This window comes from Erinaceus europaeus, chromosome 11 (assembly GCF_950295315.1).
Source record: "Erinaceus europaeus chromosome 11, mEriEur2.1, whole genome shotgun sequence".
Taxonomy (NCBI): domain Eukaryota; kingdom Metazoa; phylum Chordata; class Mammalia; order Eulipotyphla; family Erinaceidae; genus Erinaceus; species Erinaceus europaeus.
The window spans coordinates 68,196,335-68,223,949 of record NC_080172.1 but is presented as its reverse complement, the minus strand read 5'-3'; the positions used below and the strand labels follow the sequence as shown (position 1 = coordinate 68,223,949).

The 27,615-nt window shown below is 54.1% G+C and overlaps 1 protein-coding gene across 5 annotated transcripts in view; it reads left to right on the top strand.

Annotated features, from left to right (window-relative positions):
* Nucleotides 1–3,122: 3,122 nt before the first annotated feature.
* The window catches only part of CELSR2 (cadherin EGF LAG seven-pass G-type receptor 2), a 35,755-nt gene continuing 11,262 nt past the window's right edge, over nt 3,123–27,615 (top strand). For all 5 annotated transcript variants that reach the window (XM_007529325.3, XM_060201953.1, XM_060201955.1 and 2 more), the window contains exons 1-17: nt 3,123–6,422; nt 11,591–12,238; nt 14,859–15,081; nt 15,450–15,565; nt 15,695–15,783; nt 16,018–16,175; nt 16,354–16,517; nt 16,986–17,111; nt 17,480–17,646; nt 17,867–18,154; nt 18,248–18,422; nt 18,921–19,062; nt 19,214–19,334; nt 20,822–21,005; nt 21,161–21,262; nt 21,848–21,942; nt 22,520–22,729. In XM_007529325.3, the coding sequence (XP_007529387.1) occupies nt 3,125–6,422; nt 11,591–12,238; nt 14,859–15,081; nt 15,450–15,565; nt 15,695–15,783; nt 16,018–16,175; nt 16,354–16,517; nt 16,986–17,111; nt 17,480–17,646; nt 17,867–18,154; nt 18,248–18,422; nt 18,921–19,062; nt 19,214–19,334; nt 20,822–21,005; nt 21,161–21,262; nt 21,848–21,942; nt 22,520–22,729 (6,306 nt within the window). In that variant the 5' untranslated portion in view covers nt 3,123–3,124. The remainder of the gene's footprint in view (nt 6,423–11,590; nt 12,239–14,858; nt 15,082–15,449; nt 15,566–15,694; nt 15,784–16,017; nt 16,176–16,353; nt 16,518–16,985; nt 17,112–17,479; nt 17,647–17,866; nt 18,155–18,247; nt 18,423–18,920; nt 19,063–19,213; nt 19,335–20,821; nt 21,006–21,160; nt 21,263–21,847; nt 21,943–22,519; nt 22,730–27,615) is intronic.

Below are 27,615 nucleotides of genomic sequence, written 5' to 3'. Positions count from 1 at the left end.
TCTCCCTGTGTTGGCTCTGAACTTCATCAGAGTCTCTTCATTCATTACCCAACCCTGCTTCAAAGGCTAATTAGCAGATGGTATAATTTTTCGGAGCATTCTCCAAGCACATGGCTATTAGATGAAGAACAGAGTGCCCACGCAGCCCCAGATCCTCCCAAAATGCAGTGTCAAAGGGAGCTCTGAGAGGGTGAGGCTGCTTAAGCTATTCTCTCTGCTTCTGTAACTGCCCTTGGCCTTGCCCAGAAAGACAGGTTAACCCTAACCTCTTGCACTCTCTCTAAGGCCTTTCTCCTTGCCTTTCCTCTCAGAAGGAAGAGGGAAACCAGCTTCATTTGGGGGTCATCTTCCTGTGATCACACTGAATTTCCATGGGCCAGAGCCCCTAAGAGGGGGCATTATGGGTTTGTATTCTGTGATCCACCAAGAATCATACTACTGTGACCAGAAAGTAGTTTGGATCAGTGGGCACCTGCTTCAATGTAATTCAAACTGGGTTCAAACTCTGCTGGATGTTCAGGGGGTTCTTGATTGGGAGATCAGAGGGGTAGGGCAAGGTGTGTGTACATGTGCATGTACACACACACACACACACACACACACACACACACACCCTCTTCAGTGACACAGCACTCCTTGTATGAGTTTTCTTACTGAGGTTTCTACTTGGGGTTTCATTGGTAAAAGGTGTTCTATTGTTTTGAAAGTCACTGACCTTATTCAGTGCCCTCATTCTACAAAAGGGAAATGGAGGCAGAGGCATTTGATCAAGGTCACACAGCTAAGGAAACAGGGATGGGGTGAGGTGGGTGGATGTACCAAAAGGCCTGATTTTCCTCAAGTCAGTCATTCCTCACACCTCCTGACTGGCCTTTGCCCACCACTCAGGTGAGCTTCAGTCCCTGGATGGGAACCCCACTGGGGCCTTGAGAGAAGCGGCTCTCTTTGGATCCATCTTTCTTTCTACCAGAGCACTGCTCAGCCCTGGTTTATGTTGGTGCTGATGGTTGAACCTGAGACCTCAGAGCCTCAGATGTCCAAGTCTTTTCGTGGGCTGGGGAGATAGCATAATGGTTATGCAAAAAAAAAAAAAAAATCATGTCTGAGATTGAGGTTCCAGATTCAATCCTAGCACCACTGCAAGCCAGAGCTGAGCAGTGCTCTAGTCTCTATCTTTCTCTCTGTATCTCTCTCATTAAAATATAAAATGTCCTTTTGTATAACCATTATGCTGTCTCCCTACCTTTATGGATCACTATCAGCCTTCTCTGCCTGCCTCTTCTTCATGACCCAATTTCTACACCTGAACCCCTCCCCTCTCCCCAAGTGTTAGGTGCCTGTGAACTTGCTCTGTGGAGGCTGGGAGTCCCCTGGGCTGGGCAGGCCTATAGGTAGGTCACAAGTCTGTGGATGGAAGGGGAGGGAGAAGCAGCAGCTGGACATTCATGGGAAGGAAGAGCAGGAACAAGAGGGCATCTCTCCAGTCTGGAAACCTTACTCAGTAGTGAAGGCACAGATCTAGAACGCAGGGAATCTCCTGACCCCTTTTAAGTTTTTGCATACTCTGTCCCTAAAATCTGCTTTGACATCCCCAGCTTACTGCCCCCCACCCCTGCCACAAACACCCCCCAAGCCTTGGCAGGTGGCCAGGATGAGGTTGGGTCTCACTGGCAGAATAGCACCTTTGGACAGTGCACTGCTTTGCAATGTGTGAGACCCAGGTTCAAATCCAGGCCCCACCGCATTGAAGGAATCTTTGGTGCTATAGTGTCTCTTTCTCTTTTTAATTTTTTAAAAATTATCTTTATTTATTTATTGGATAGAGACAGCCAGAAATCAAGAGGCAAGGGGGAGGTAGAGGCTACGTAGAAGGGGAAGTAGAAAAGACAGAGAGACACCTGCAGACCTGCCTTACCACTTGCAAAGCTTTCCCCTTGCAGACAGGGAGTAGGGGCTCAAACCAGAGTCCTTGCACACTGTAACGTGTGCTCAACCAGGTGAGCCACCACCCAGCTCCCCAACCCTACCCCCCTCAAAAAGCCCTCCTTTTAAATCCCAGTGATGATGGGAGGGGCACAGGGTCATTCTGCATGGATACATAGACCCTGACCTCACAGAAGGATCATGGGGGGGGGGGGATTCAGGACCTCAGGGTGAATCTCCAGGGAGGTGGGAGGGTATTTTTGGGATCTGGGGGCAGACTCCATGCTGCTGAGCAGGTTCCTTTTAGCTCAGTCTGACCGGGACCTACAGGAGGGCACAGCTAAGAAGGCCCCTTATCAGCAGGGCGGGATGAGATGGGCACTGGGCGTGGGAGAGCCCTTCCTAACGTGTCTGGTAAATATCTAAGTTCCTTTACTGCCATGGTTATTCTCATTCAAGGTCAGATTTCTGGTTGCTGATTCCTTTCTAGGAGGTGGCAGGGATCGGGGCCCAGGGGCCCAGGGGCAGTCCTGGGGCTGGCTAACTGGAATAGGGGTTGCAGAGGCTGCAGGAATTCCAGCGCGCCCCTGCGGAGGCAGGCGCTGCGTGGGGCCCATCACGTCGGTGCGGCTGGCATCGCCGCTTTAAGGCGGTGGCGGCGCGAGCAGGTCTATGGTAATGAGCCGCCGCCGCCGCCGCGCCGCGCCGCACTGCTGGGCCGCCCGCCCGGGAGGCGAAGGAGCGCGCGGCTGGGCCCGGGCCGCGGCCACAGGCAGCTGCGGCGGCGGGAACGCGGGGCTCGAGCGGGCGGCGCGGGGCTCGAGCGGGCGGCGCGGGGCCTGCGGGGGCGGCCGAAGCCGGGCCGGGGACTGAGCGCGCGGCTCTGCGGGCTCAGGTGGGCGATCCGCAGGGACGTGGGGGGACGGCGGGGCCGGGGCGGCGCGGGGCCTGCGGGCGCAGGTGGCAGGAGCGGGGCGCGCAGGCCGGGGCGCCGGGCGGGCTCGGCAGAGGCGGGAGACCCGCACCTCCTCGGGGTGCGCAGCGCCTGGCCCCGCCGCCGCATCTCGGTGCAGGCCCCGCGTAACGCACGAGTGGCCCCCGCGGACCGGCGCTCCAGCCCGGGCATGCGGCGCGGTGGGGCCCGCAGGACCCGGAGGAGCATCTGCCGCTGTTGAGCCGGCCGGCCCGGAGCGGGGAGAGGATGCGGGGCCAGGAGGCCCGCGCCCCCCTTGCAACACAGCTTCCGTTGCTGCTGCTGCTGCTGCTGCCGCCGCTACTGGGCGACCAAGTGGGGCCCTGCCGCTCCCTGGGACCCGGGGCCGCGGGCTCCCCTGGGGCCTGCTCCCCGGTGGGCTGGCTCTGTCCAGCCTCGGCTGCCAACCTCTGGCTCTACACCAGCCGCTGCAGGGATGCGGGCGTTGAGCTGACCGGCCACCTGGTACCCCACCACGATGGTCTGAGGGTTTGGTGTCCAGAATCGGGGGACCACATCCCCCTGCCGCCAGCCCCCGAAGGCTGCCCCTGGAGCTGTCGCCTTCTGGGGATCGGAGGCCACCTCTCCCCACAGGGCAGGCTCATCTTGCCTCAGGAACAGCCCTGCTTAAAGGCCCCCCGGCTGAGATGCCAGTCATGCAAACTGGTGCCCACCCCAGGGCTCAGGACAGGGGAAAGGGCAGCAGAAGAGTCTTTGGGGGGGCGGCGGAAGAGGAACGTGAACACAGCCCCTCAGTTCCAGCCCCCCAGCTACCAGGCCACAGTACCAGAGAACCAGCCAGCAGGCACTCCTGTGGCGTCCCTGCGGGCCATCGACCCGGATGAGGGTGAGGCAGGCCGACTGGAGTACACCATGGATGCCCTCTTCGACAGCCGCTCCAATCACTTCTTCTCTTTGGACCCTGTCACTGGTGCTGTCACCACCGCGGAGGAGCTGGACCGGGAGACCAAGAGTACCCATGTATTCAGGGTGACAGCACAGGATCATGGCATGCCCCGTCGCAGTGCCCTGGCCACACTCACCATCCTGGTGACAGACACCAATGACCACGACCCAGTTTTCGAGCAGCAAGAGTACAAAGAAAGCCTTAGGGAGAACCTGGAGGTGGGGTACGAGGTGCTCACTGTCAGGGCCACAGATGGTGACGCCCCTCCCAATGCCAATATCCTGTACCGCCTGCTGGAAGGGCCTGGGGGTGGTCCTTCCGAAGTCTTTGAGATTGATCCTCGCTCTGGGGTGATCCGTACTCGTGGCCCCGTGGATCGGGAGGAGGTGGAGTCCTACCAGTTGACGGTGGAAGCAAGTGACCAAGGCCGGGATCCTGGTCCCCGTAGTGCCACTGCTGCAGTCTTCCTGTCTGTGGAGGACGACAATGACAATGCCCCCCAGTTTAGTGAGAAGCGCTATGTGGTCCAGGTGAGGGAGGACGTGACCCCAGGGGCGCCAGTCCTCCGAGTCACCGCCTCAGATAGAGACAAAGGTAGCAATGCCCTGGTCCACTATAGCATCATGAGTGGCAATGCACGGGGACAGTTCTACCTGGATGCCCAAACAGGGGCTCTGGATGTGGTGAGCCCTCTTGACTATGAGACGACCAAGGAGTACACCCTCCGAGTTAGGGCACAGGATGGCGGCCGCCCCCCTCTCTCCAATGTCTCTGGCTTGGTGACGGTGCAAGTCTTGGATATCAACGACAATGCGCCCATCTTTGTCAGCACCCCCTTCCAGGCAACTGTCCTGGAGAGCGTCCCCTTGGGCTACCTGGTCCTCCATGTCCAGGCCATTGACGCTGATGCTGGTGACAATGCCCGCCTGGAATACCGCCTGGCTGGGGTGGGGCATGACTTCCCCTTCACCATCAACAACGGAACTGGCTGGATCTCTGTGGCTGCAGAGCTGGACCGGGAGGAGGTGGACTTCTACAGCTTTGGGGTGGAAGCTCGAGACCATGGGAGTCCGGCCCTGACCGCCTCGGCCAGCGTTAGTGTCACCATCCTGGATGTCAATGACAACAACCCAACCTTCACCCAGCCTGAGTACACGGTGCGGCTCAATGAGGACGCGTCTGTGGGGACCAGTGTGGTGACCGTGTCTGCTGTGGACCGAGATGCCCACAGTGTTATCACCTACCAGATCACCAGCGGCAACACTCGTAACCGCTTCTCTATCACCAGCCAGAGCGGCGGGGGGCTGGTGTCCCTCGCCCTACCCTTGGACTACAAACTGGAGCGGCAGTACGTGCTGGCTGTCACAGCATCTGATGGCACTCGGCAGGACACAGCCCAGGTAGTGGTGAATGTCACGGACGCCAACACCCACCGCCCTGTCTTCCAGAGCTCCCACTATACAGTGAATGTGAACGAAGACCGGCCAGCGGGCACCACGGTGGTGCTCATCAGTGCCACTGATGAGGATACAGGTGAGAATGCCCGCATCACCTACTTCATGGAGGACAGCATCCCCCAGTTCCGAATTGACGCTGATACAGGGGCCGTCACTACCCAAGCCGAGCTGGACTACGAGGACCAGGTCTCCTACACATTGGCCATCACTGCCCGGGACAATGGCATCCCCCAAAAGTCTGACACCACATACCTGGAGATCCTGGTGAATGATGTGAATGACAATGCCCCCCAGTTCCTTCGGGACTCCTACCAGGGCAGCATCTATGAGGACGTACCCCCCTTCACCAGTGTCCTGCAGATCTCTGCCACAGACCGTGACTCCGGCCTGAATGGCAGGGTCTTTTACACCTTCCAAGGGGGCAACGATGGGGATGGTGACTTCATTGTGGAGTCTACATCGGGCATTGTGCGGACACTGAGGAGGCTGGACAGAGAGAACGTGGCCCAGTACGTCCTGCAGGCTTACGCTGTTGACAAGGGGATGCCACCAACCCGCACACCCATGGAAGTGACGGTCACCGTGCTAGATGTGAATGACAACCCTCCTGTCTTTGAACAGGATGAGTTTGATGTGTTTGTGGAAGAGAACAGCCCCATTGGGCTGGCTGTAGCCCGGGTCACAGCCACGGACCCCGACGAGGGCACCAATGCCCAGATCATGTACCAGATTGTGGAGGGCAACATCCCTGAGGTCTTTCAGCTAGACATCTTCTCTGGGGAGCTGACCGCCCTGGTAGACTTGGACTATGAGGACCGGCCCGAATACGTCCTGGTCATCCAGGCTACATCTGCCCCTCTGGTGAGCCGGGCCACAGTTCACGTCCGTCTGCTTGACCGCAATGACAACCCCCCGGTGCTGGGTAACTTTGAGATCCTCTTCAACAACTATGTCACCAACCGCTCCAGCAGCTTCCCTGGGGGTGCCATCGGCCGAGTGCCCGCCCACGACCCGGATGTCTCAGACAGCCTGACCTACAGCTTTGAGCGGGGTAATGAGCTCAGCCTAGTCCTGCTCAACGCCTCCACGGGCGAACTGAGGCTGAGCCGAGCGCTGGACAACAACCGACCTCTGGAGGCCATCATGAGTGTGCTGGTGTCAGGTAAGGGAGGGGTCAGATGGCACTGGGAAGGGCGGGGCTTAGGGTCTGGATGCTCATTTGGGGTTGTGGGGCCCTGCTCATCCAGCTCTGCCAGGTGTCTGGCACAGAGATCGAGGGGCAAGAAGCAGCTTGGGAAGAAGACCCAGGAATCTGGCAGCTGGTGTAGGCTGCCTCGCCTGGCTGTCCTCTGCTTACCAGCTTGTAATGACAGAGGCAGTGGGGAGTAGTGCCCTGAAGGAGGTCCTGGCTTTGGCCGCCAAGAACTGTAGAGAAAAAAAAAAGGCCTGTGGAAGATGGGGGTGGGGGCAAGAAAGCTGGGGAAAGGGCAGAGAGGACTGGAGCCTGGGTTGGGGGAGGTTGCCCCATCATGTCCGGCTGGTGAGTCCTCTGATCTCACACAGCCTCTGGTGGGCCCAAGGGCCACAGGGCACAGGGCTGCCGCCAAGGGGTCAGGACCCCACGCTTGGGCCTCTCAGGCTCCTTCTGGCTCCGGCTGAGCCCCAGCCCAGCTGAGGGAGACTTTGTCTGATGCATTCTTATCCCTCCAGGCAGAAAGCCTGGCCGGACTCCCCCTTCAGAGCTCCTGCAGGAAGTGAGACCAGAGCCCATTGTCTCTGTCCAAACAGACCCCACTGTCGAGAGCCGGGCTGCAGTTTGGGGTCCAACTTGGGGGAGGGAGTTGATGTGAAGTCAGGGGCTGGCTTAGGCTTCCTGGGGTCCCTGCATTCCCTATGAGTTGCTCACAGGACCGGACACCGGGCCTTCCCTGCTGACTGTGACCAGTTGGGGCTGGTTAGGATGGAAGGAAGAAGGGGAACCAGAATGGGCAATTTCTGGGCTTCCAGGACAGAATCTCCTGATCCCATGAGGAAACGGGCAAGCCCTGGGGTGTGGGAGTCTGGCCAGGACCCAGGCTCAGCATTCCTGCTGCTTGGCCAAGCGCTCAGCCTGCAGACTCCCTGGACAGAAGGCTGGGGGTGGGGGGAAGGTGGTGGTGGAAACAGGAGAGTGGAGTTGTGGGCTGGGACCTGGGGCCCTCTTGTCTCAGCTAGAGGGAGTAAGTGGAAATGGCAAGGAGAGGGACCAACCCCACATCTGAAAATAACTGGGATCCTTATGGGGGCCCACTGTTAACTACACCCCAGGGACTGGTCAGGTACCCCTTGCCAGACAGGCTCCAGACACATGGTTGGGGGAGAGAGAATTGACAAGCCTCCACTTTCACTTGGGGAAGTGCGGCCAGACAAGATCTAGGTCCCGCAGAGATGCTTTCCCTGTCCATGTGTGTGGCTCCAGCAGCTAGGGCACAAGAGTTTTCCCAGGTCTGGACAAGGCTCTTGAAATGTCAGTGTCCCCAAGACGAGGAGGAAGTGGGAGCTGGAGTTGCTGAGGCCCCTCTTCCTGTCTGTACTGGGGAAACTGAGGCAATGGGGAAGGAAAGGCCTCCCTGACTACCCCTTCCTGGCTCCCACCCTGCCCTCAGCAAGCATGGTGGTTGTGGAGGGGTAGAGATGGAGGAAGGACCTTACCATGGCAGAGCCCCAGACCCAGGCTTCCCTCGGATAGGGGAGTAGGCTCCTGGCCAGCCCCTCAGCCCCAGTCCCACTGCTCTTCTCTGCTCTGACCCTTGGAGGCAGTCACCCCGGCAACCCCAAAGTTCAGGGAGGCTAGGGTGAGGGGGAGTTGACTCCCACTGCCCCTTTGTCTCTTGTTCTTTGTCTGTCTGTCTTTCCCCGCCTCTGCCAGGGGAGGTGTGGGGGGCTCCACTCTGACCTTCCCTGCTGCCCTCGCTCTTTCTCTTTTCCTACTTTCTCCATTGCTGGTGCTTTTCCTGCGTCTTTGTCTTCCTGCCCTCTTTGGTCTCTGTGTTTCTGCCTCTCTGACTTGCCCCTCTCTTGTTCCCAGCTCGGGCCAGAACTTCCCCCCACGCCCAGGCTCTCCCTGCCTCGCTCTCACTCTGCTGGGACACACGGGGCCCCTGTCCATGGCCTGGCCGGCCCCAATGCCGAGATTCACACACACGCCCCCCACTGTCACACCTGCCAGGGTACTGAAGTGTGGAGTCTGATTCTGCCGGAGTCTGGGACCTGGCACTCTCCCATGTGTATGGCTGGGCCCCAGGAACAGGTGGTGTGTCTGGGGCTCACGGTTCAGCTCTTTCCTCTCCGGGAGGACTGCCCCACTGCAGCCTCTGCACACCTGAGGGGCCACCAGGTCAAGGCAGGGGGGAAGAACAAAGATAGAAGAGAGCACTGGGTTGACTGCTAGGGGAGGGGGAACAGAGGGGGCAGGTGGCCACAGATGGTGGGCCAGATGGGAAGCAACAGAGACATACTGGGCAAAGCCACAGGCTGGACCTGCGACAGTGGAGGGTTGTGGGGTGGGGGACACAGGGAGGAGTGCAGCTTCCCAAGGATGAATGGAGAGGTTCCTGGCTGTCCCCTCCCCTCCCCAGTCAGCTGGGAGCATTCTGTGTGAGTGCCAGAGAGGCTCTCCCATGCTAACCCTGGTGGCAATAAAATTAAAAGAAAAAAATACAGGTCTAAAAATAAATAAACAAATATATATAGTGAGATATGTTAGGGTGGAGGGTAGATAGCATAATGACTATGCAAACAGACTTTCATGCCTGAGGCTTCATAATCCCAGGTTCAATCCCTACACTTTCCTCCCCCATTTTAAAAATATTTTATTTTAATGAGAGAGATATAGAGAAAAAGATCCAGAGACCAGCGCACTGCTCAGCTCTGGCTTATGATAGTGCTGGGGATTGAACCTGGGACCTCGGAGCCTCATGTGTGAACATCTTTGCATAACCATAAACTGTCTCCTCAGCCCTTCATCTATGCTCTTTTCTTTCTTTTTTCCTTTCCCTTTTCTTCCTTCCATCCTTCCTTTTTTTTTTTTTCCCCCCCCATACATTTATTTATTAGCATGAGAGAGAATCATAGCATCAGTCTGGCACATGTGATGCTGGGGCTCATGCTTGGGACCCCATGCTCTAGGCACTGTACCACCTCCCAGGCCACACTCTCACCAGCATCTTAGTATTTACAGATCACCTATCATGTGTAAGACATGGCAGTGAGTAACAATCTGAATACCCTTATAGCTTTGCTAAGCCATTTCCCCTTTCCTGAGACTCCATTTTAGACTTCATTCCCATGTTGGTATGCATTCAGGTGTGCACACTACTCCTGGATGAGGGAGCCATTTAGTAGTAAGTGTATGGCCCGGGGCTGGGATGGGGGTGGGGTGGCAGGCACTCCTAATGCCATGAGCAGAAAGGGGCTGAGTAGCTAGAGACCTCAGTACCAAAGGAGATCAACCCTGTGGGACTCTAGCTGGGATCTTGGGGTGGAGCAACATCCAGGCCTTTCTGTTTCTACCCCACAGCCACCACTGGCCTCCACCCCCATGCACACACAATATCAGGGCAGTGGGTGGCACTGCCACTGGCAAGGTGGCTCAGCTGGATTTCTTGGGGTGGGGCCCCCCTAGGCTGCCCCTTGCAGCCCAGGGAGTTGGGCCGGAAGAATGTTTTGTGTAGGGCGTTGCCATGGGGACAGCAGGCCTGTGCCCAAGCAGCCTTGGAGCTCAGTGGGAGGCGAATTGGGTGGCCCACTGACCCTGTTCAGCCCCCTACCCCACCCCCGCCCCCATCTCATTCTGACTTGGTAGGGAAGAGGGGAGCACAGTCAGGGTCAAGGCTATAGTAGTTGAGATAACTGAGGCTCAGGGGTGGGGCAATATTTCTGGGTCTCTCATGATACTTGAGGTCTAAAGAAAGAGGCTTAATAGGATTCTTATTGCAGGCAAGCTCCCAGGCTGCGGCAGGTGCAGGGAAAGGTGTGCCATCATTGGAACAGGAAGTGCACTATAGGCCAGGGCCTAGAGGAATATGCAGTAAACACTTCTTATTTAAGGGCTTCTGGGGGTTGACCCCTCAAGGAATGGTTTGCTCACAGGATACACAGCATGCTCCTTGGGCACTTTTTAAACATTTTTATTTAAAGATGTATTGAGGGCAGAAGAGATAGCACAGTGCTTATGCAAAAATACTATCGTGCCTGAAGCTCTTAATTCCCAGGTTCAATCCCTGGCACCACCACAAAAGAGAGCTGAGCAGTGCTCTGGTAAAAATCAAATACAAGGGAGTGGGTGGGTGGTGGCATACCCAGTTAAGTGCACATAGTACTAAGTGCAAGGGCCTGCACAAGGATCCCGGTTCGAGCCCCTGGCTCCCCACCTGCAGGGGGAACACTTCACAAGTGGTGAAGCAGGTCTGCAGGTGTCTATTTTTCTCTCTCCCTCTCTTTATCCTCTTCCTCTCTCAATCTGTCCTATTCAATTAAATGGGAAAAAAAATGGCCACCAGGAGCAGTGGATTTGTAGTGCAGGCACTGAGCCCCAGCAGTAACCCTGAAGGAAAAATAAATAAAAGTAAAATAATTATTTTTCAGACCAGAAAAATAGCTCACCTGGATAGTGGACCTGCCTTGTCATGACCCAAGTTCAGAGCTGGCCCCACTGCACTGGAGAAAGCTTTGGTGCTATGATGTCTTTCTCTCTCTGTCTCTCTGAAAGAAAAAAAAAGTCCCTGAAGGGCTGAAGGCTCAGAAGCAGAAAAAAAATTTACTTATTTATAGAAGAGAGAGACAAGCAGAGCATCACTCTGGCATATGCGATATTCAGTGTCAAGGGTAAAACTCAGGACTTTATGCTTCATTTTTTTATTTTATTTTATTTTTTTGCCTCTAGGGTTACACTGGGGCTCGGTGCGGTGCGGGCACTACAAATCCACTGCTCCTGGCGGCCATTTTTTCCTCTTTTCCATTTTATTAGACAGGATCGAGTTACTAAGAGGGGTGGAGGAGATAGAGTGGGAGAGAAAGGCACCTGCAGACCAGCCTCACTGCTTGTGAAGCGTCCCCCAAGAGATGGGGAGCGGGGGCTCGAACCCGGGTCCCTGCACAAAGTACTATGTGCGCCTAACCTGGTGCGCCACCGCCCGGCCCCCAGGACCCCCTGTCCCCAAGTCCCTCCCTCCTGGGCTGCCTTCCGGGGGCGCCACCGCCGGCGGACTGCGCAGGGCAGGAGCGCAGGTTTGGACAGCAACCGGGATCTGCGGCGGGCGGGTTGCTGACGCGTCTTCTGTCCGTCCGCAGACGGCGTGCACAGCGTGACCGCGCAGTGCGCGCTGCGTGTCACCATCATCACGGACGAGATGCTGACGCACAGCATCACGTTGCGCCTGGAGGACATGTCGCCCGAGCGCTTCCTGTCGCCGCTGCTGGGCCTCTTCATCCAGGCGGTGGCCGCCACGCTGGCCACGCCCCCCGACCACGTGGTGGTCTTCAACGTGCAGCGCGACACGGACGCGCCGGGCGGCCGCATCCTCAACGTGAGCCTGTCGGTGGGGCAGCCGCCGGGTCCCGGGGGCGGGCCGCCCTTCCTGCCGTCCGAGGACCTGCAGGAGCGCCTGTACCTCAACCGCAGCCTGCTGGCCGCCATCTCGGCGCAGCGCGTGCTGCCCTTCGACGACAACATCTGCCTGCGCGAGCCCTGCGAGAACTACATGCGCTGCGTGTCGGTGCTGCGCTTCGACTCCTCGGCGCCCTTCATCGCCTCGTCCTCCGTGCTCTTCCGGCCCATCCACCCCGTCGGGGGCCTGCGCTGCCGCTGCCCGCCCGGCTTCACCGGCGACTACTGCGAGACGGAGGTGGACCTGTGCTACTCGCGGCCCTGCGGCCCCCACGGGCGCTGCCGCAGCCGCGAGGGCGGCTACACCTGCCTGTGCCGCGACGGCTACACGGGTGAGGCCCCCGCCGGCCGCGCGAGGGCGGGGCAGCGGGGCTGCGGGGCTGCGGGGCAGCGGGGCAGTGGGGCTGCGTCCTCCCCAGCGCGAGGTCCAGGGCTGCTGGCCCGCAGCTCTCTTGACAGATTACAGAGGAAGGTGGGGGAAGCCCCCAGCCCCCACACAGTGTGACCCAGGTCAGCCCTCACTGCATTTTCTTTTGTTGTTATCTTTATTAAGTAGAGACCGCCAGAAATTGAGAGAAAGGGGGAGACAGAGGGAGAGAGATACCTGAGGCACTGCTTCACCACTTGTGAAGCTTTCCTCCTTCAGGTGGGGGCTGGGGACTCGAACTTGCATTGTAACATGTGCACCTGCCCCCCCTTAATATTTCACTTATATATTAATGAGAGAAAGGAGAGGGGAACAGACACATGTGCTGCCAGGGATTGAACCTGGAACCTCATGTTTGAGGGAGTCTGATGCTTTATCTACTGTGCCACTTTTCAAACCACTCCCCCCCCCCTCGAATGAGACAGACAGAGAGAGAGAGACCACAGTACCAAAATTTCCTTAGTGAAGTGGGGGCCACACCTGAACCCGAGTTACATATGTGGTGATGCAGCGCACAATCTAAGTGAGCTATTTAACTGGCACAGCACTAGCTCTAGAGTCAGTCTGGTTGGGTTTGTAACCCAGCTTAGCCACTAGTCGCTGTGTACTTTGAGTATTTTCAAGTGGAGGTCACAACTCCAGTTACATGTCAGACTATGAGGACTGATTTCTTTTTTTTCAGGCCATTTTTATTTGTGATTAACAGTGGGTTACAAGATTGTAAGATCCCACACTGCTCCCATCACCAAAGTTCTGTGCCCCCACCCTGTGAGGGTCAATTTAATAACTAGAATGCTGCCTGCTGGGAAGTGCAGACTTGTTGCCAGTCTCCTGGCGCTTTGGTTAGGGCCAAGGCTAGTTTCTGGACCCAGCCTTTCCAGCTGACATAGTTGCCTTTCTTCCAGGCGCTGAGGGGAGGGCATAGAAGAACCACCAGAGCAGAGGGAAGGGACCCAGTGCAGGGAAGGGGCTGTTTCAGATCATTGCATCTGTGCCACCCTGAGCAGAAGAGCCCCTCCCTGTCCAGGTGCTAATTAAAGAGAGTCCTGACCGTATGGCCTGTCCACGACTAGGGTCTTTACACATCCTGTCTCAGTCTGTGCTCTCTGCCTCTGCTTTGTGCTCCTGGCCCTGCCTGCAGGATCCTGTTTCTCCCCAGGACAAATCCTTCTCTCCTCCCAGGCCCTCCCGCCCCAGATGCCCCAGGACTTCCTCTGACCACAGAGCCTTCCCCTGGGCTCTGAGGCAATGCAGGCAGGCTCCCCAGCCTCCCCTGCTGCATCTTCCTACCCTGAACTTGCCAGACTTGACTTTTCTCAGCTGCTGCTGTGGGCAGGGTGGCAGAGAAGGGAGGGTTGGGAGGAGGGGAGGGGAGTCTTTGTCCAGAAGGATGGGGAAGGGGGGCTGCTTAGAGTAGGCGAATAACAGTTTCCATGGAAACAAGAGCCAGTCACTAGGCACAGGAGCTGAGAACCTATCTCTAGAATCTGGGGATGGGGAGGGAGAGGAAGGGTGGATTTCCCCCATTCTGGTGTCATTGGAATTTTCAGCTCTGCCAGTGAATGAAGCATGATGCACTCCCTGGGCTCTGTCCCCCTACTTGGCATCACCCACAGGCACCAAGGTCTTCAGTCTGGACCTTGGGGCTCTGGGTGGGAGTTCCATGCTCCATTGGGAGTCCAGCTCCCCCCCCCCCCCCCACTCCTCAGTGACTCCAGCAAATCCAAGCGGAAACCAGTTCTTCTCCCCAGGGAGGGAGAATGATCTCTGTGCTGAACAGGGACAAATGCATCCATGGGAAGGAAGGGGGCATATGGCACCACCCCTTCCCCTGCAGACCACTCCTTCCACACATGTTCACCCTTGCAGGGACTGGAATACCCCAAAGCTTGTTGGCTTGCTGGCTAGCTTTGGCACCCAAGATGACTAGAACTAGGACCCTATGTGCAGTTCTTTTTTTTTTTTTTTGCTTCCAGGGTTATTGCTGGGCCTGCATCATCAATTCACTGCTCATGGAGGCTTTTTTTTTTTTTTTACATTTTTGTTGCTCTTGTTGTTATTATTATTATTGTTATTGTTGTTGGATAGGACAGAGAGGAGGGGAAGATGGGGAGAGAAAGATAGACACCTGCTTCACCACTTGTGATGCGATCCCTATGCAGGTGGGGAGCCGGGGGCTTGAACTGAAGTCTTTGTACCGGTCCTTGCTCTTAGAGCCATATGCACTTAACTAGCTGTGCTACTGTCCATCCCCCAGGATGTGTTCTTGAGGCCCAAAAGGATGTGAAAGAGGCCAGGAGCTTCGGGCAACTGTGTGGGGTTGTGGCAGGTCCAGCATAGCCCCTCCTGCCCTTCCACACAGAGGCCTGATGGGAAGGTGGGGACCCACGAAAGTCAGGGAGAAGTAGGAGGGTGGTAGGAGACAGGCATCACTGGGCAAGGAGGAGTCCCATCCCTCCCCACCAACCCCCCACACCTGCCCCTGGGCTCTTGGCACGGATTCACCTGCCTTTCTTCTCTGCCAGGTGAGCACTGTGAGGTGAGCGCTCGCTCAGGCCGTTGCACCCCAGGTGTCTGCAAGAACGGTGGCACCTGCGTCAACCTGCTGGTGGGTGGCTTCAAGTGTGACTGCCCGTCAGGAGACTTGGAGAAGCCCTACTGCCGAGTGACCACGCGAAGCTTCCCAGCCCGCTCCTTCATCACCTTCCGAGGTCTGCGCCAGCGCTTCCATTTCACCTTGGCCCTCTCGTGAGTGGTGGGGCCCCAGGGGTGGTGGGGAGGGGCAGCGTGCTGGGAAGATGGGGTGGCCCTTGTTCTACATACAAGTAGAGCCATCAGAGCAGGCTTTCAGCAGAGCGGGGTCTGCGCCTCCTCTCTCCCATGGGCCTCTCTTGGCCTCCTCCTCCCATCCCACCCCCCAGCCCCCAAGCCTCTAAGGCCTTGCTTCTGGCTTGTGGCCAACTGCCACACTCCAGCCCCATGTCCCACAGCCTTGGCCAAGCTGATAGTTCTCTGTAGGGACCTGAGTAGGACCAGGCACGCCTTAGGTGGCCTGGGGTGCTGGCATCCAGGCAGGCACCCCCACTCCCTGCCCACACCCCCAACTCTCATTTCAGGTTTGCTACCAAGGAGCGTGATGGTCTACTGCTGTATAACGGGCGCTTCAACGAGAAGCATGACTTTGTGGCCCTCGAGGTCATCCAGGAGCAGGTGCAGCTCACCTTCTCTGCAGGTAATTCTGGGGCATGTGGGCCTCACCCATCCCCCAGCTTAGAGTCTAAGTCATGGGCTCTCAGCCACAGCCAAGCCCAGCCCCCACTGGCAGTACCGCCTCCTCACTTCTTCTGGGTCCTTTCCCCAGGGGAGTCAACCACCACAGTGTCCCCATTTGTGCCAGGCGGTGTCAGTGATGGCCAGTGGCACACGGTGCGGCTGAAGTACTACAACCAGGTGTGTGGGGGAGGGCGTGGGGAGTGAGGTGTTCTGTCCCTGCTGGGGTGCTCACTTGGGTGTCACATGCCGCCTCCTGGGGCATCCCCCTCTCTTGAGTAGTCACCATGCCAGGCGCGTGCATATGTGTAGGTGTACACTGATTGTGTGTGTGTGTGATCTTTGTACCTGGCTGGTGTCCCTACCCAGTGGGCTCCTCCTGTCCACTGCTCCTTCCCACCTTCTCTTCCACAGCCGCTGCTGGGTCAGACTGGGCTCCCACAGGGCCCCTCTGAGCAGAAGGTGGCCGTGGTGAGCGTGGATGGCTGTGACACAGGGGTGGCCCTGCGCTTTGGAGCTGTGCTGGGCAACTACTCCTGTGCTGCCCAGGGAACCCAGGGGGGCAGCAAGAAGTGAGCAGGGGGAAGGCTGTGGGTGGGCAAGGGGCTGGGTGGGGCAGAGAAGATGGGAGGTGCTTCCTCCTTGCTCCCCTTCAGTGGGTAGGTGGGAGAGGGTGGACACACGGGAGTGGTGGGGCAGGCGCTAGAGCAGGATGCAGCTTCCTCATGCCACTACCCCACTGACCTCCAGGTCTCTGGACCTCACGGGGCCCTTGCTGCTGGGCGGGGTGCCCGACCTGCCTGAGAGCTTCCCGGTCCGCACTCGGCACTTCGTGGGCTGCATGAGAAACCTGCAGGTGGACAGCCGGCACGTGGACATGGCCGACTTCATCGCCAACAATGGCACCGTGCCGGGTAGGAGCACCAGGGGCAGTCCAGGCTCCGGGCTTAACACAGATAGGAGGCGCTGTGCCTGAGAAGGGTACAGCTAACTACACGTGGAGGTCTATTTTTAATAAAAATATTTACTTATTTATTCCCTTTTGTTGCCGTTGTTTTGTTGTAGTTGTTGTTATTGATGTTGTCATTGTTTGATAGGACAGAGAGAAATGGAAAGAGGAGGGGAAGACAGAGAGGGGGAGAGACCTGCTTCACTGCTTATGAAGCCACCCTCTTGCAGGTGGGGAGCCAGGGGCTCGAACCAGGATCCTTATGCCGGTCCTTGCGCTTTGTGCCACCTGCACTTAACCCACTGCACTACCTCCCGACTGCCACATGTGGAGGTTTTAAAGCACCCCCCACACACACACACACACACACTCCACCAGCCTCTGCAGGGGCCTTCTGTTTGAAGTCCCCCTGAGTCACTTGCTCCCTTCCCAGGCTGCCCGGCCAAGAAGAATGTGTGTGACAGCAACACTTGCCACAATGGAGGGACCTGTGTCAACCAGTGGGATGCTTTCAGCTGCGAGTGCCCCCTGGGCTTTGGAGGCAAGAGCTGTGCTCAGGGTAAGAGAGGCTGCCGTCCAGCCAGACTGGGAGCTGTCAGCAACTGGGAACACTGGCAGGGCCGGGGGAGGCACTGGGCAGGGCCCAGCTGAGCTGGGCTGTGGTGGGTGGAAAGCGTGTCTGGGCAGAGCCCTGAGGGCAGCATGGGAGACAAAGGGCCCAGTCAGAGGCAGGCCTGGGCACAGGGTGGGGTGGGTCCAGGGCAGGTAAAGACTCTGGGGGGCGGGGCTGGACGGGTGGGCGCTAGTAGAGTGCCCTGCCTCTCCCAAACCACCAACTCTGGGTACCTCCTCTCACACCTCCCCACCCCATCCCCCAGGCACTTGACTGTTCTTCCCCTCAATGTTGACCTTTCTCTGCCTCCCCAGAAATGGCCAACCCGCAGCGCTTCCTGGGCAGTAGTTTGGTGGCCTGGCATGGCCTCTCACTGCCCATCTCCCAGCCCTGGCACCTCAGCCTCATGTTCCGTACACGCCAGACCGACGGCATCCTGCTGCAGGCTGTCACCAGGGGGCGCAGCACCATAACCCTGCAGGTGATGACAGGAGTGGTGGGGGGCAGGCTGGCTGCCCTAGCCTCCTGGGGGTCTGTGGGAGAAAGGATTTTCTGTGAAAAGTAGAGCCTGCTAGATCCAGCTGGTGGGTCACCACTGTCATCTAGTGGGCATGAAGGGAATAACAGCACTGCTCCCTCTGGTCACTGGAGAGACCAGTGAAGGTGGCCTCCTCACTCCTCTTCTCTCCTCCTGTTGCCAGCTGCGGGCAGGACACGTGGTGCTGAGCGTGGAGGGCACAGGGCTCCAGGCCTCTTCTCTGCGACTGGAGCCAGGCCGGGCCAATGATGGTGACTGGCACCATGCACAACTGGCACTGGGAGCGAGTGGGGGCCCCGGCCATGCCATCCTGTCCTTTGACTACGGGCAGCAGAGGGCAGAAGGCAACCTGGGCCCCCGGCTGCACGGGCTGCACCTGAGCAACATTACTGTGGGGGGTGCGCCCGGGCCTGCTGGCGGGGTGGTCCGAGGCTTCCGGGGCTGCTTGCAGGTGAGTATCCTCCCCTGACTTCCCAGCTGCCCTCTGGAGGCACCCCCCACACCACCACCAGAGAGCAACACCTCCCTTGTGCCCCCCCCCAAGGGTGTGCGGGTCAGTGAGACGCCTGAGGGCGCCAGCAGTCTGGATGCCAGCCGTGGGGAAAGCATCAATGTAGAGCCCGGCTGTAGCCTGCCAGATCCCTGCGACTCGAGCCCCTGTCCTGCCAATAGCTACTGTAGTGATGACTGGGACAGCTTCTCCTGCAGCTGTGATCCAGGTATGACAAGCACCCAGGGGAAGGGGCAGGTCTGTGGGCGCTGGGGTTCTCATGCTATGTGACCTGGGTCTAGTGACATCACCTCTGTGAACTTCAGCCCCCGGTACTAGAAAGTCATTGGGCACTCAGAGCAGAAGGAGGTGGAAGAGGGAAGATTGGTAGAAAATGCCTGTGCGAGAAGGGTGGGGAATGGTCCTATCTTTTTTTTTTAATATTAATTTTCCCTTTTGGTTGTAATTATTATTGTTGTTGTTATTGATGTCATTGTAGGATAGGACAGAGAGAAATGGAGAGAGGAGGGGAAGACAGAGGGGGAGAGAAAGATAGACACCTGCAGACCTGCTTCACCGCCTGTGAAGCGAATCCCCCACAGGTGGGGAGCTGGGGGCTTGAACTGGGATCCTTACGCCGGTCCTTGTGCCTTGCGCCTCATGCGCTTAGCCCGCTGTGCTACCGCTTGACTCCCAGAATGATCCTGTCTTGTCCTTCTGGCCCCAGGTTACTATGGTGACAATTGTACTAACGTGTGTGACCTGAACCCCTGTGAGCACCAGTCCACATGCACCCGAAAGCCCAGTGCCCCTCACGGCTACACCTGCGAGTGCCCCCAGAATTACCTTGGACCATACTGTGAGACCAGGTGCGTGGACCAGAGCCGACAGCAGCAGGTGCGGTGATGCCTGTCCATCTCTGGTTGGGATCAGAAGAAGCACATGCCACTATGCCAGTGGGGGTAGGGGGTGGGGAGTGGCACAGAGAGCTCAGGCCATATTGGGCCTCTCTCTCTCCAGGATTGATCAGCCTTGTCCCCGAGGCTGGTGGGGACACCCCACTTGTGGTCCCTGTAACTGTGATGTCAGCAAAGGCTTTGACCCAGACTGCAACAAGACAAGCGGCGAGTGCCACTGCAAGGTGACAGCCCCAACCTACCCCTCCATTGCTGCCCCTGCCCCATGCCTCATAGGTCCAAGGGCGGGGAGGGGGGTGTCAGTGGAAAGAATCTTCCTGCAGAGCCACGTGTCATTTGCTCCAATGGGGTGGGCCAGTGGCAGCTTGGCTTCATGTGTCCGGGTTGTGGGGCTCCCAGGACCCACACTCAACCACGAGCCCCAGCTCACTGCACTGGGTATTTGTTTCTTGTCCTGACCAGCTAACGTCTCAGGCATGGCTTAGACTCCAGGTCTCTACCAGTTTATCCATTCATTATTATTATTGTTATTATTTTGGTTGTTGTCACTAAGGCTTCACTACTCTGGGACAACTTCTTTAAGATAGAAAGAGAGAGACAGGGCATCTGGAAAGTGCCTCAACCAATAGAGCATGAGACGTTCATGTTTGGTATGTGCCAGTATTCCTGTCTTTCTCCCTCATGTGATTTTTCTCTCTCATTGTAATGAGTAAGATGAATCTTTATTTAAATTTATTTATTTATTTATTTTGGATAGAGAGGGATACACTTGCAGCCTTTTCACCACCTGAAGCTTACCCCCTGCAGGTGGGGAATAGGGGCTTGAACTCTGGTCCTTACTAACTGTAATGTGTGCATTCAAACAGGTGTACCACCACCTGGCCCCAAGATAAAGTTTTAGAAGGAACAAAAGAGAGAAAGGAAGGAAAGAAAGAAAAGGTCTAAGAGGTGGTGCAATGGATTCTTTTTTTTTTTTTTTTTGAAATTAAAAAAAAAATTTTCTTTCTTTATTCCCTTTTGTTGCCCTTGTTGTTTTATTGTTGTAGTTATTATTATTGTCATCGTTGTTGGATAGGACAGAGAGAAATGGAGAGAGGAGGTGAAGACAGAGAGGAGGAGAGAAAGATAGACACCTGCAGATCTGCTTCACCACCTGTGAAGGGACTTCCCTGCAGGTGGGGAGCTGGGGGTTTGAACTGGGATCCTTCTTCTTCTAGCGTTTGCCACCGGGATCCTTATGCCAGTTCTTGCACCTTGCACCACCTGCGCGTAACCTGCTGTGCTAGCAATGGACTCTTAAGTATAAGTTTCTGAGTTCAATTCCAGCATCCTGTGTGCAGAGTGATACTCTGGTTCTCTCTCTCCCTCTCTCTCATTAACAAATAAATAAATATATTTAAGAAAGAAAGAAAGAAAGAAAGAAAAGAAAAGAAAAGAAAGAGCTGAGAGTGGGGAGTGGGTGAAGGCACATAGCACCAAAGCTTTCTCCAACACTTTGGGGACTGTGCTCGAACCTGGGTTGTGCATATGGCAAAGCAACACACTATGGCATTATCCAAATTAGCTATTTGCAGACCCACTTAAAATATTTTAAATATCACTCATGGGGGTTCTGAGGCCAGGGAGACTCTTTCCAAGGGGCCCTAGCTAGGAATACACACACAGCCTGGAAAGCAGGCCTAAGCCAGAGGCCCACACCCTCCCTTTTCAGGAGAACCACTACCAGCCTCCTGGAAGCCCCACCTGCCTCCTGTGTGACTGCTACCCCACTGGCTCTTTGTCCCGTGTCTGTGACCCTGAAGATGGCCAGTGTCCCTGCAAGCCTGGCGTCATTGGGCGCCAGTGTGACCGCTGTGACAACCCTTTTGCTGAAGTCACAACCAACGGCTGTGAAGGTGGGGCTTCCTGGGTGGTCAGCTGCCAGGAGGGCCCTGTGCCCCAGGAGACCAGTGCTTGCTGCAGGCCTGAGGCTGCTGGGAGAGGGCAGGGGGGCCTGGGAAGAGGTGCTGGGGATCAGCTACTCTCTAGTGACCCTCGTGTTTTCCTGCAGTGAACTATGACAGCTGCCCACGGGCAATTGAGGCTGGGATCTGGTGGCCACGGACCCGCTTCGGGCTGCCTGCTGCTGCCCCCTGCCCCAGGGGCTCCTTTGGTAGGTGCTGCAGGTTTAGAATGCAGTGCTGAGGTCTTGGCTCTCTCCTTTGTGGGTTGAGGGTGGGAGAATCTCACCCCATCCTTCCTTGGAGCACTGTTCCCTCCCTCCGAAGACCCCCCTGATGAAGGGTACCCACAGTTTGCAAGGTGCCCAGCATGAAGGTGAATGCTCGAGAGTTGAACAGAAATCACAGTGACTTCCTAACCTCCACACAATATCTGGAACTGGAGTTCTCTACCAGAAAGTAACTCTGGGGAGCTAATCTAGGTGCCCAGCCCCAGACCAGTAACAGACAGAGTGACAGAGGGTACAGGGTGGCTGAGGGTGGCAATAGTGTCCAGGAGCTTGAAGGGGCAGTGTCTCTTGCTTTTGTGGGTCCCATGAGAGCTAGTCTTGCAGGGACTGGAGCTCTGGTGTCCTGCCCACCTGTCCTCCTGTTTTTGCCCAAGCTGCAGGAGGGCAGGACCTTGCCTACCTGCCTCTGTCTGTGGCTCACAGAAGACTGGCCCCTACCAGACTGCTCATCTGGTCTGGGGTCCCTTTGTCTTTCCCCAAGGCCACCCTCTGGGTTTCCTCCTACAGGGACTGCTGTGCGTCACTGTGATGAGCACAGGGGGTGGCTCCCCCCAAACCTCTTTAACTGCACGTCCATCACCTTCTCGGAGCTGAAGGGCTTTGTAAGTGAATTCCTTGATCTCATCCCTCTCTCCCCACCCCACACCTTGGAGAAAGCTTTTTCTAAAATTCAAGTTTTTTTTTTTTAAGTTTTATTTAATGATTTTTTTTTTTTTTTTTTTTTTACTTTATCTGACAGGACAAAGAGAAATTGAGAGGGAAGAGGGGTAGAGAAGGAGACAGAGAGGACTGGGAAGATAACATAGTAGTTATGCAAAAGACTGTCATGCCTGAGGGTTTGAGGGCCCAGGTTCAACCCCCAGCACTACCATAACCTAAAGCTGAACGGTGTTCTAGTAAAAAATAAAAAGACAAACAGAAAAGCACTTGTAACACTGCTTCACTGCTCATGAAGCTTTCCCCTGCAGATGGAGAAATGGGCTTGAACCCAGGTCTTTACACATTATAACACGTGTACTTGCGGTCTTTAACGTTATAACATTGCCTGGCCCCTGGAGAAGGAGCTCTGTGGTCTCGCTGAGGAGGCCATTGTCCCCTTTCCTGGGGCCCCTTTACTCCCAAGTTCCAACCTCACTGCTTCCTGTTTCGCTTTCTTCCCATTATCTGTCTCTGCCCCAGGTTGAGAGGCTACAGCGCAATGAGTCCGGCCTGGACTCAGGGCGCTCCCAGCGGCTGGCCCTGCTCCTGCGCAATGCCACACAGCACACGGCCGGTTACTTTGGCAGCGACGTCAAGGTGGCTTACCAGCTGGCCACCCGACTGCTGGCTCACGAGAGCGCCCAGCGTGGCTTCGGGCTGTCTGCCACGCAAGATGTGCATTTCACTGAGGTGGGCTGGGGAGGTGGCTGGATGGCTGGCTGGGGTGGGGGGGGGTCAGTGAGTGGGCAGGTTGGGCACACAGCCCACCCTTCCTTGTGGCACTCCCACCTGGCTGGAGGCTCCAGGGAGTCCCCACAGTGATGCAGAGCACCTTTCCCATAACAGTGTCTGCAGAGAAGGTCTGTAGTCGGCCCTGGTCTCTAGGCTTTGCAGCCCCTGTGCCAGGGTGGGGAGGAGCCGGTGTCTACTACAGCTGGTCCTCACTTTCCGACCTGCTTGTTTCCTCACATGCTGAGCCCAGCTCCCCCTACCGCCTCTGAGCAGGGGATCTTGTGGCAGTGGACAAGAACTGTGTTCATGGGAAACAGCAGTTCAGTTTCAAGCACCTCATCTCCCAACACCTCTCAATCTCAGTCTCGTTCCCACAGTTGGTTGGTGACACTAGACTAGCATTTTCTGTTTGTACAATTTTTTTGCTTTCTTTTTTTTCTTTTTAGCCAACACAATGCCTATACAGGACTCTACCTGACAGTCTTTTTCCTTTTCTTTTTCATTATTTTTTATGGTAGAGAGAGAGAAATAGAGAGGGGAAGGGAGAGAGGAAGTGTGAAATTTGTGAAACTTCCTCCCTTCATGTGGGAACCAAGGCCTCAAACCTGAGTCCTCGTGCATGGTCACCTGTGCACTATATGGAGTGTGTCACCACCTTGCCTCCTAGACTCAGCTTTTTTTTTTTTAAGACTTTTTTTTAAACTTTTAAATTTTATTATATTTATTTTCCCTTTTGTTGCCCTTGTTGTTTTTATTGTTGCTGTTGTTATTGATGCCGTTGTTGTTGGATAGGACAGAGAGAAATGGAGAGAGGAGGGGAAGACAGAGAGGGGGAGAGAAAGACAGACACCTGCAGACCTGCTTCACCGCCTGTGAAGTGACTCCCCTGCAGGTGGGGAGCCGGGAGCTGGAACCAGGATCCTTATGCCGGTCCTTGTGCTTTGCGCCACGTGCGCTTAACCTGCTGCACTACGGCCCGACTTTATTTTTTTACCAGAGCACTGATCAGCTCTGGCTTATGGTGGTGCAGGGATTGAACCTTGGAATTCGGAGTCTCAGGCATGATAGTCTATTTGCATAACCATTATGCTAGCTACCAATGTCTGCATCTTTTTCATCTATATATTTCTACTTTATTGTATACCCATAGTATAATTTATTTCCTCTTTCTTATAAGTTATTTTTCCTTTTCTTCTTTTTGCCATCAGTGTTATCTTTGGGACTTAGTGCCTGCAAAGGACTCCACAGTTCCGAGAGGCCATTCCTCATGCCCTTCTCTTTTGCTTTCTTTCTTTTTTTAAATATTTATTTATTTATTTTCCCTTTTGTTGCCCTTTTTTTATTGTTGTAGTTATTATTGATGTCATCGTTGTTAGATAGGACAGAGAGAAATGGAGAGAGGAGGGGAAGACAGAGAGGGGGAGAAAAAGATAGACACCTGCAGACCTGCTTCACCGCCTGTGAAGTGACTCCCCTGCAGGTGGGGAGCCGGGGGCTCGAACCAGGATCCTTACGCCAGGTTAAGGCACTGCGTGCCTTAACCCGCTGCACTACCACCTGACACCCACCCTTTTCTTTTTCTTTTTTTTTTTTTTTTACATGTGGTCATTTCTATCATCATTCCTGGGCCACACAGAATCACCCACTTGAAAATGCACACTTGTGTTGCTAGGAACAAAGCTCCTAGATTTCCTGGACTCCAAGCCCTGCCTGCGGCGGCCGAGTCTCACACCAGTCCTGCTACTGCTGAGGTTTACATGCTGGGCTGTCACGACACACCTCTGCCAGGAAAACACAGAAAAACGCACCATAGCTTCTGCAACAACCCACTCGTTCCGTAGGCAGGCCTCGTTCAAACAATTATTTTTACCTGTGGCAAAGCTTTCCTAGCAGCACTTGCTGTTTTACAAGGAAGAAACTGTCCTGTGGGACTCAAACCCCCGGCTCCCCACCTGCAGGGGGGTTGCTTCGCAGGCGGTGAAGCAGGTCTGCAGGTGTCTGTCTTTCTCTCCTCCTCTCTGCCTTCCCCTCCTCTCTCCATTTCTCTCCGTCCTATTTAACAACGATGACAATAATAGTAGCTACAACAATAAGAAGAAACAAGGACAACAAAAAGGAATAAGTAAATAAATAAATATTTAAAAAATGTTCAATCACTACCTTGTAACTAAATATGGCTCTTTATAAAAACTAGTGGATAATTAGGGACATCCAGAAGAGATCATTGAGAGGGGGGCCAGGTGGTAGTGTACCTGGTTGAGTGCACATGTTACAGTGCTCAAGGAGTTTCAGAGTGAAGGTGAGAGAGAAGAGAGAAGGAGAGAGAGAGATAAGAAGAAGGAAGAGGGAGAGAAGAAAAAGAGAGATACCAGAGCACTTCTTTTTCTTTCCATTATGCTAATTCCCCAGCCCAATAAGTTTTTTTTAAATTTATTATCTTTTTATTATTATTTTTTTAAATAATTTCTTTCTTTATTGGGGAATTAATGTTTTACATTCAACAGTAAATACAATAGTTTGTACATGCATAACATTCCCCAGATTTCCATTTAACAATACAACCCCCACTATGTCATTCATCATCTTTCATGGACCTGTATTCTCCCCACCCACCCACCCACCCCAGAGTCTTTTACTTTGGTGTAATACTCCAATTCCATTTCAGGTTCGACTTGTGTTTTCTTTTCTAATCTTGTTTTTCAATTTCGGCCTGAGAGTGAGATCATCCCATATTCATCCTTCTGTTTCTGACTTATTTCACTCAACATGATTTTTTCAAGGCCCATCCAGGATCGGCTGAAAACGGTGAAGTCACCATTTTTTACAGCTGAGTAGTATTCCATTGTGTATATATGCCACAACTTGCTCAGCCACTCATCTGTTGTTGGACACCTGGGTTGCTTCCAGGTTTTGGCTATTACAAATTGTGCTGCCAAGAACATATGTGTACACAGATCTTTTTGGATGGATGTGTTGGGTTCCTTAGGATATATCCCCAGGAGAGGAATTGCAGGGTCATAGGGTAGGTCCATTTCTAGCCTTCTGAGAGTTCTCCAGACTGTTCTCCACAGAGGTTGGACCAATTGACATTCCCACCAGCAGTGCAGGAGGGTTCCTTTGACCCCACACCCTTTCCAGCATTTGCTGCTGTTACCTTTTCTGATGTATGACATTCTCACAGGAGTGAAGTGATATCTCATTGTTGTCTTGATTTGCATTTCTCTGACAGAGACTTGGAGCATTTTTTCATGTGTTTCTCTGCCTTTTGGATCTCTTCTGTGGTGAATATTCTGTCCAAGTCCTCCCCCCATTTTTGGATAGGGTTATTTGTTGTCTTGTTGTTGAGTCTGGCAAGCTCTTTATATATGTTGGTTATTAAACTCTTATCTGATGTATGGCGTGTAAAGATCTTCTCCCATTCTGTGAGGGGTCTCTTGGTTTTGGTAATGGTTTCTTTTGCTGTGAAGAAGCTTTTTAATTTGATGTAGTCCCATAGGTTTATACTTGCCTTAGTCTTCCTTGTAATTGGATTTGTTTCATTGAAAATGTCTTTAAAATTTATGCGGAAAAGAGTTCTGCCAGTATTTTCCTCTAAGTATCTGATAGTTTCTGGTCTAACATCCAAGTCCTTGATCCACTTGGAATTTACTTTTGTATTTGGTGAAATACAGTGATTCAGTTTCATTCTTCTGCATGTTTCAACCCATTGTTTCCAATACCATTTGTTGAAGAGACTCTGCTTTCCCCATGTAATAGTCTGGGCCCCTTTGTCAAAGATTAGATGTCCATAGGTATGGGGCCTCATTTCTGGGCTCTCAATTCTATTCCACTGGTCAGTGTGTCTGTTCATGTTCCAGTACCAAGCAGTTTTGATGACAATGGCCCTATAATACAGTTTGAGATCTGGGAGTGTGATGCCTCCGGTTCTGTTCTTTTTTCTCAAGATTGTTTTGGCAATTCTAGGTCTTTTCTGGTTCCAGATAAACATTTGTAGCATTTGTTCTATTCTCCTAAAAAATGTGCTTGGGATCTTGATGGGGATAGCATTAAATTTGTAGATGGCTCTGGGTAATATATTCATTTTGATGATGTTAATTCTACCAACCCATGAACATGGAATATCTTTCCACTTCTTTGTGTCTTTTTGAATTTCTTTGAGTAGTGACTCATAATTTTCAATATACAAGTCTTTCACTTCTTTGGTTAGGTTTACTCCTAGATATTTTATTGTTTTTGTTGCTATAGAAAAAGGAACTGATTTCTGGATTTCAATTTCTTCTAACTTAGTGTTTGCATAGAGGAATGCCACTGACTTTTGAATGTTAATTTTATAGCCTGACACATTACTGTATTGCCTGATGATTTCCAAAAGCTTCTTGCTGGATTCCTTAGGTTTTTCCATGTATACTATCATGTCATCTGCAAATAGGGAGAGTTTGACTTCTTCTCTTCCAATCTGTATCCCTTTAATTCCTTGCTCCTGCCTGATTGCTATGGCAAGAACTTCCAACACTATGTTGAATAGTAATGGTGATAGTGGGCAGCCCAGTCTAGTACCTGATCTGAGGGGAAATGCTTCCAGTTTTTCACCATTGAGTATGATGTTGGCTGTAGGTTTGCTATATATAGACTCCACTATCTTCAGGAATTTTCCATCTATTCCCATTTTTTGTAGTGTTTTGATCATAAACGGATGTTGGATTTTGTCAAAGGCTTTCTCTGCATCTATTGATATGACCATGTGGTTTTTGGTCTTGCTTTTGTTGATGTGGTGGATCACATTGATTGACTTACGTATATTAAACCAACCTTTCATGCCTGGGATAAACCCCACTTGGTCATGA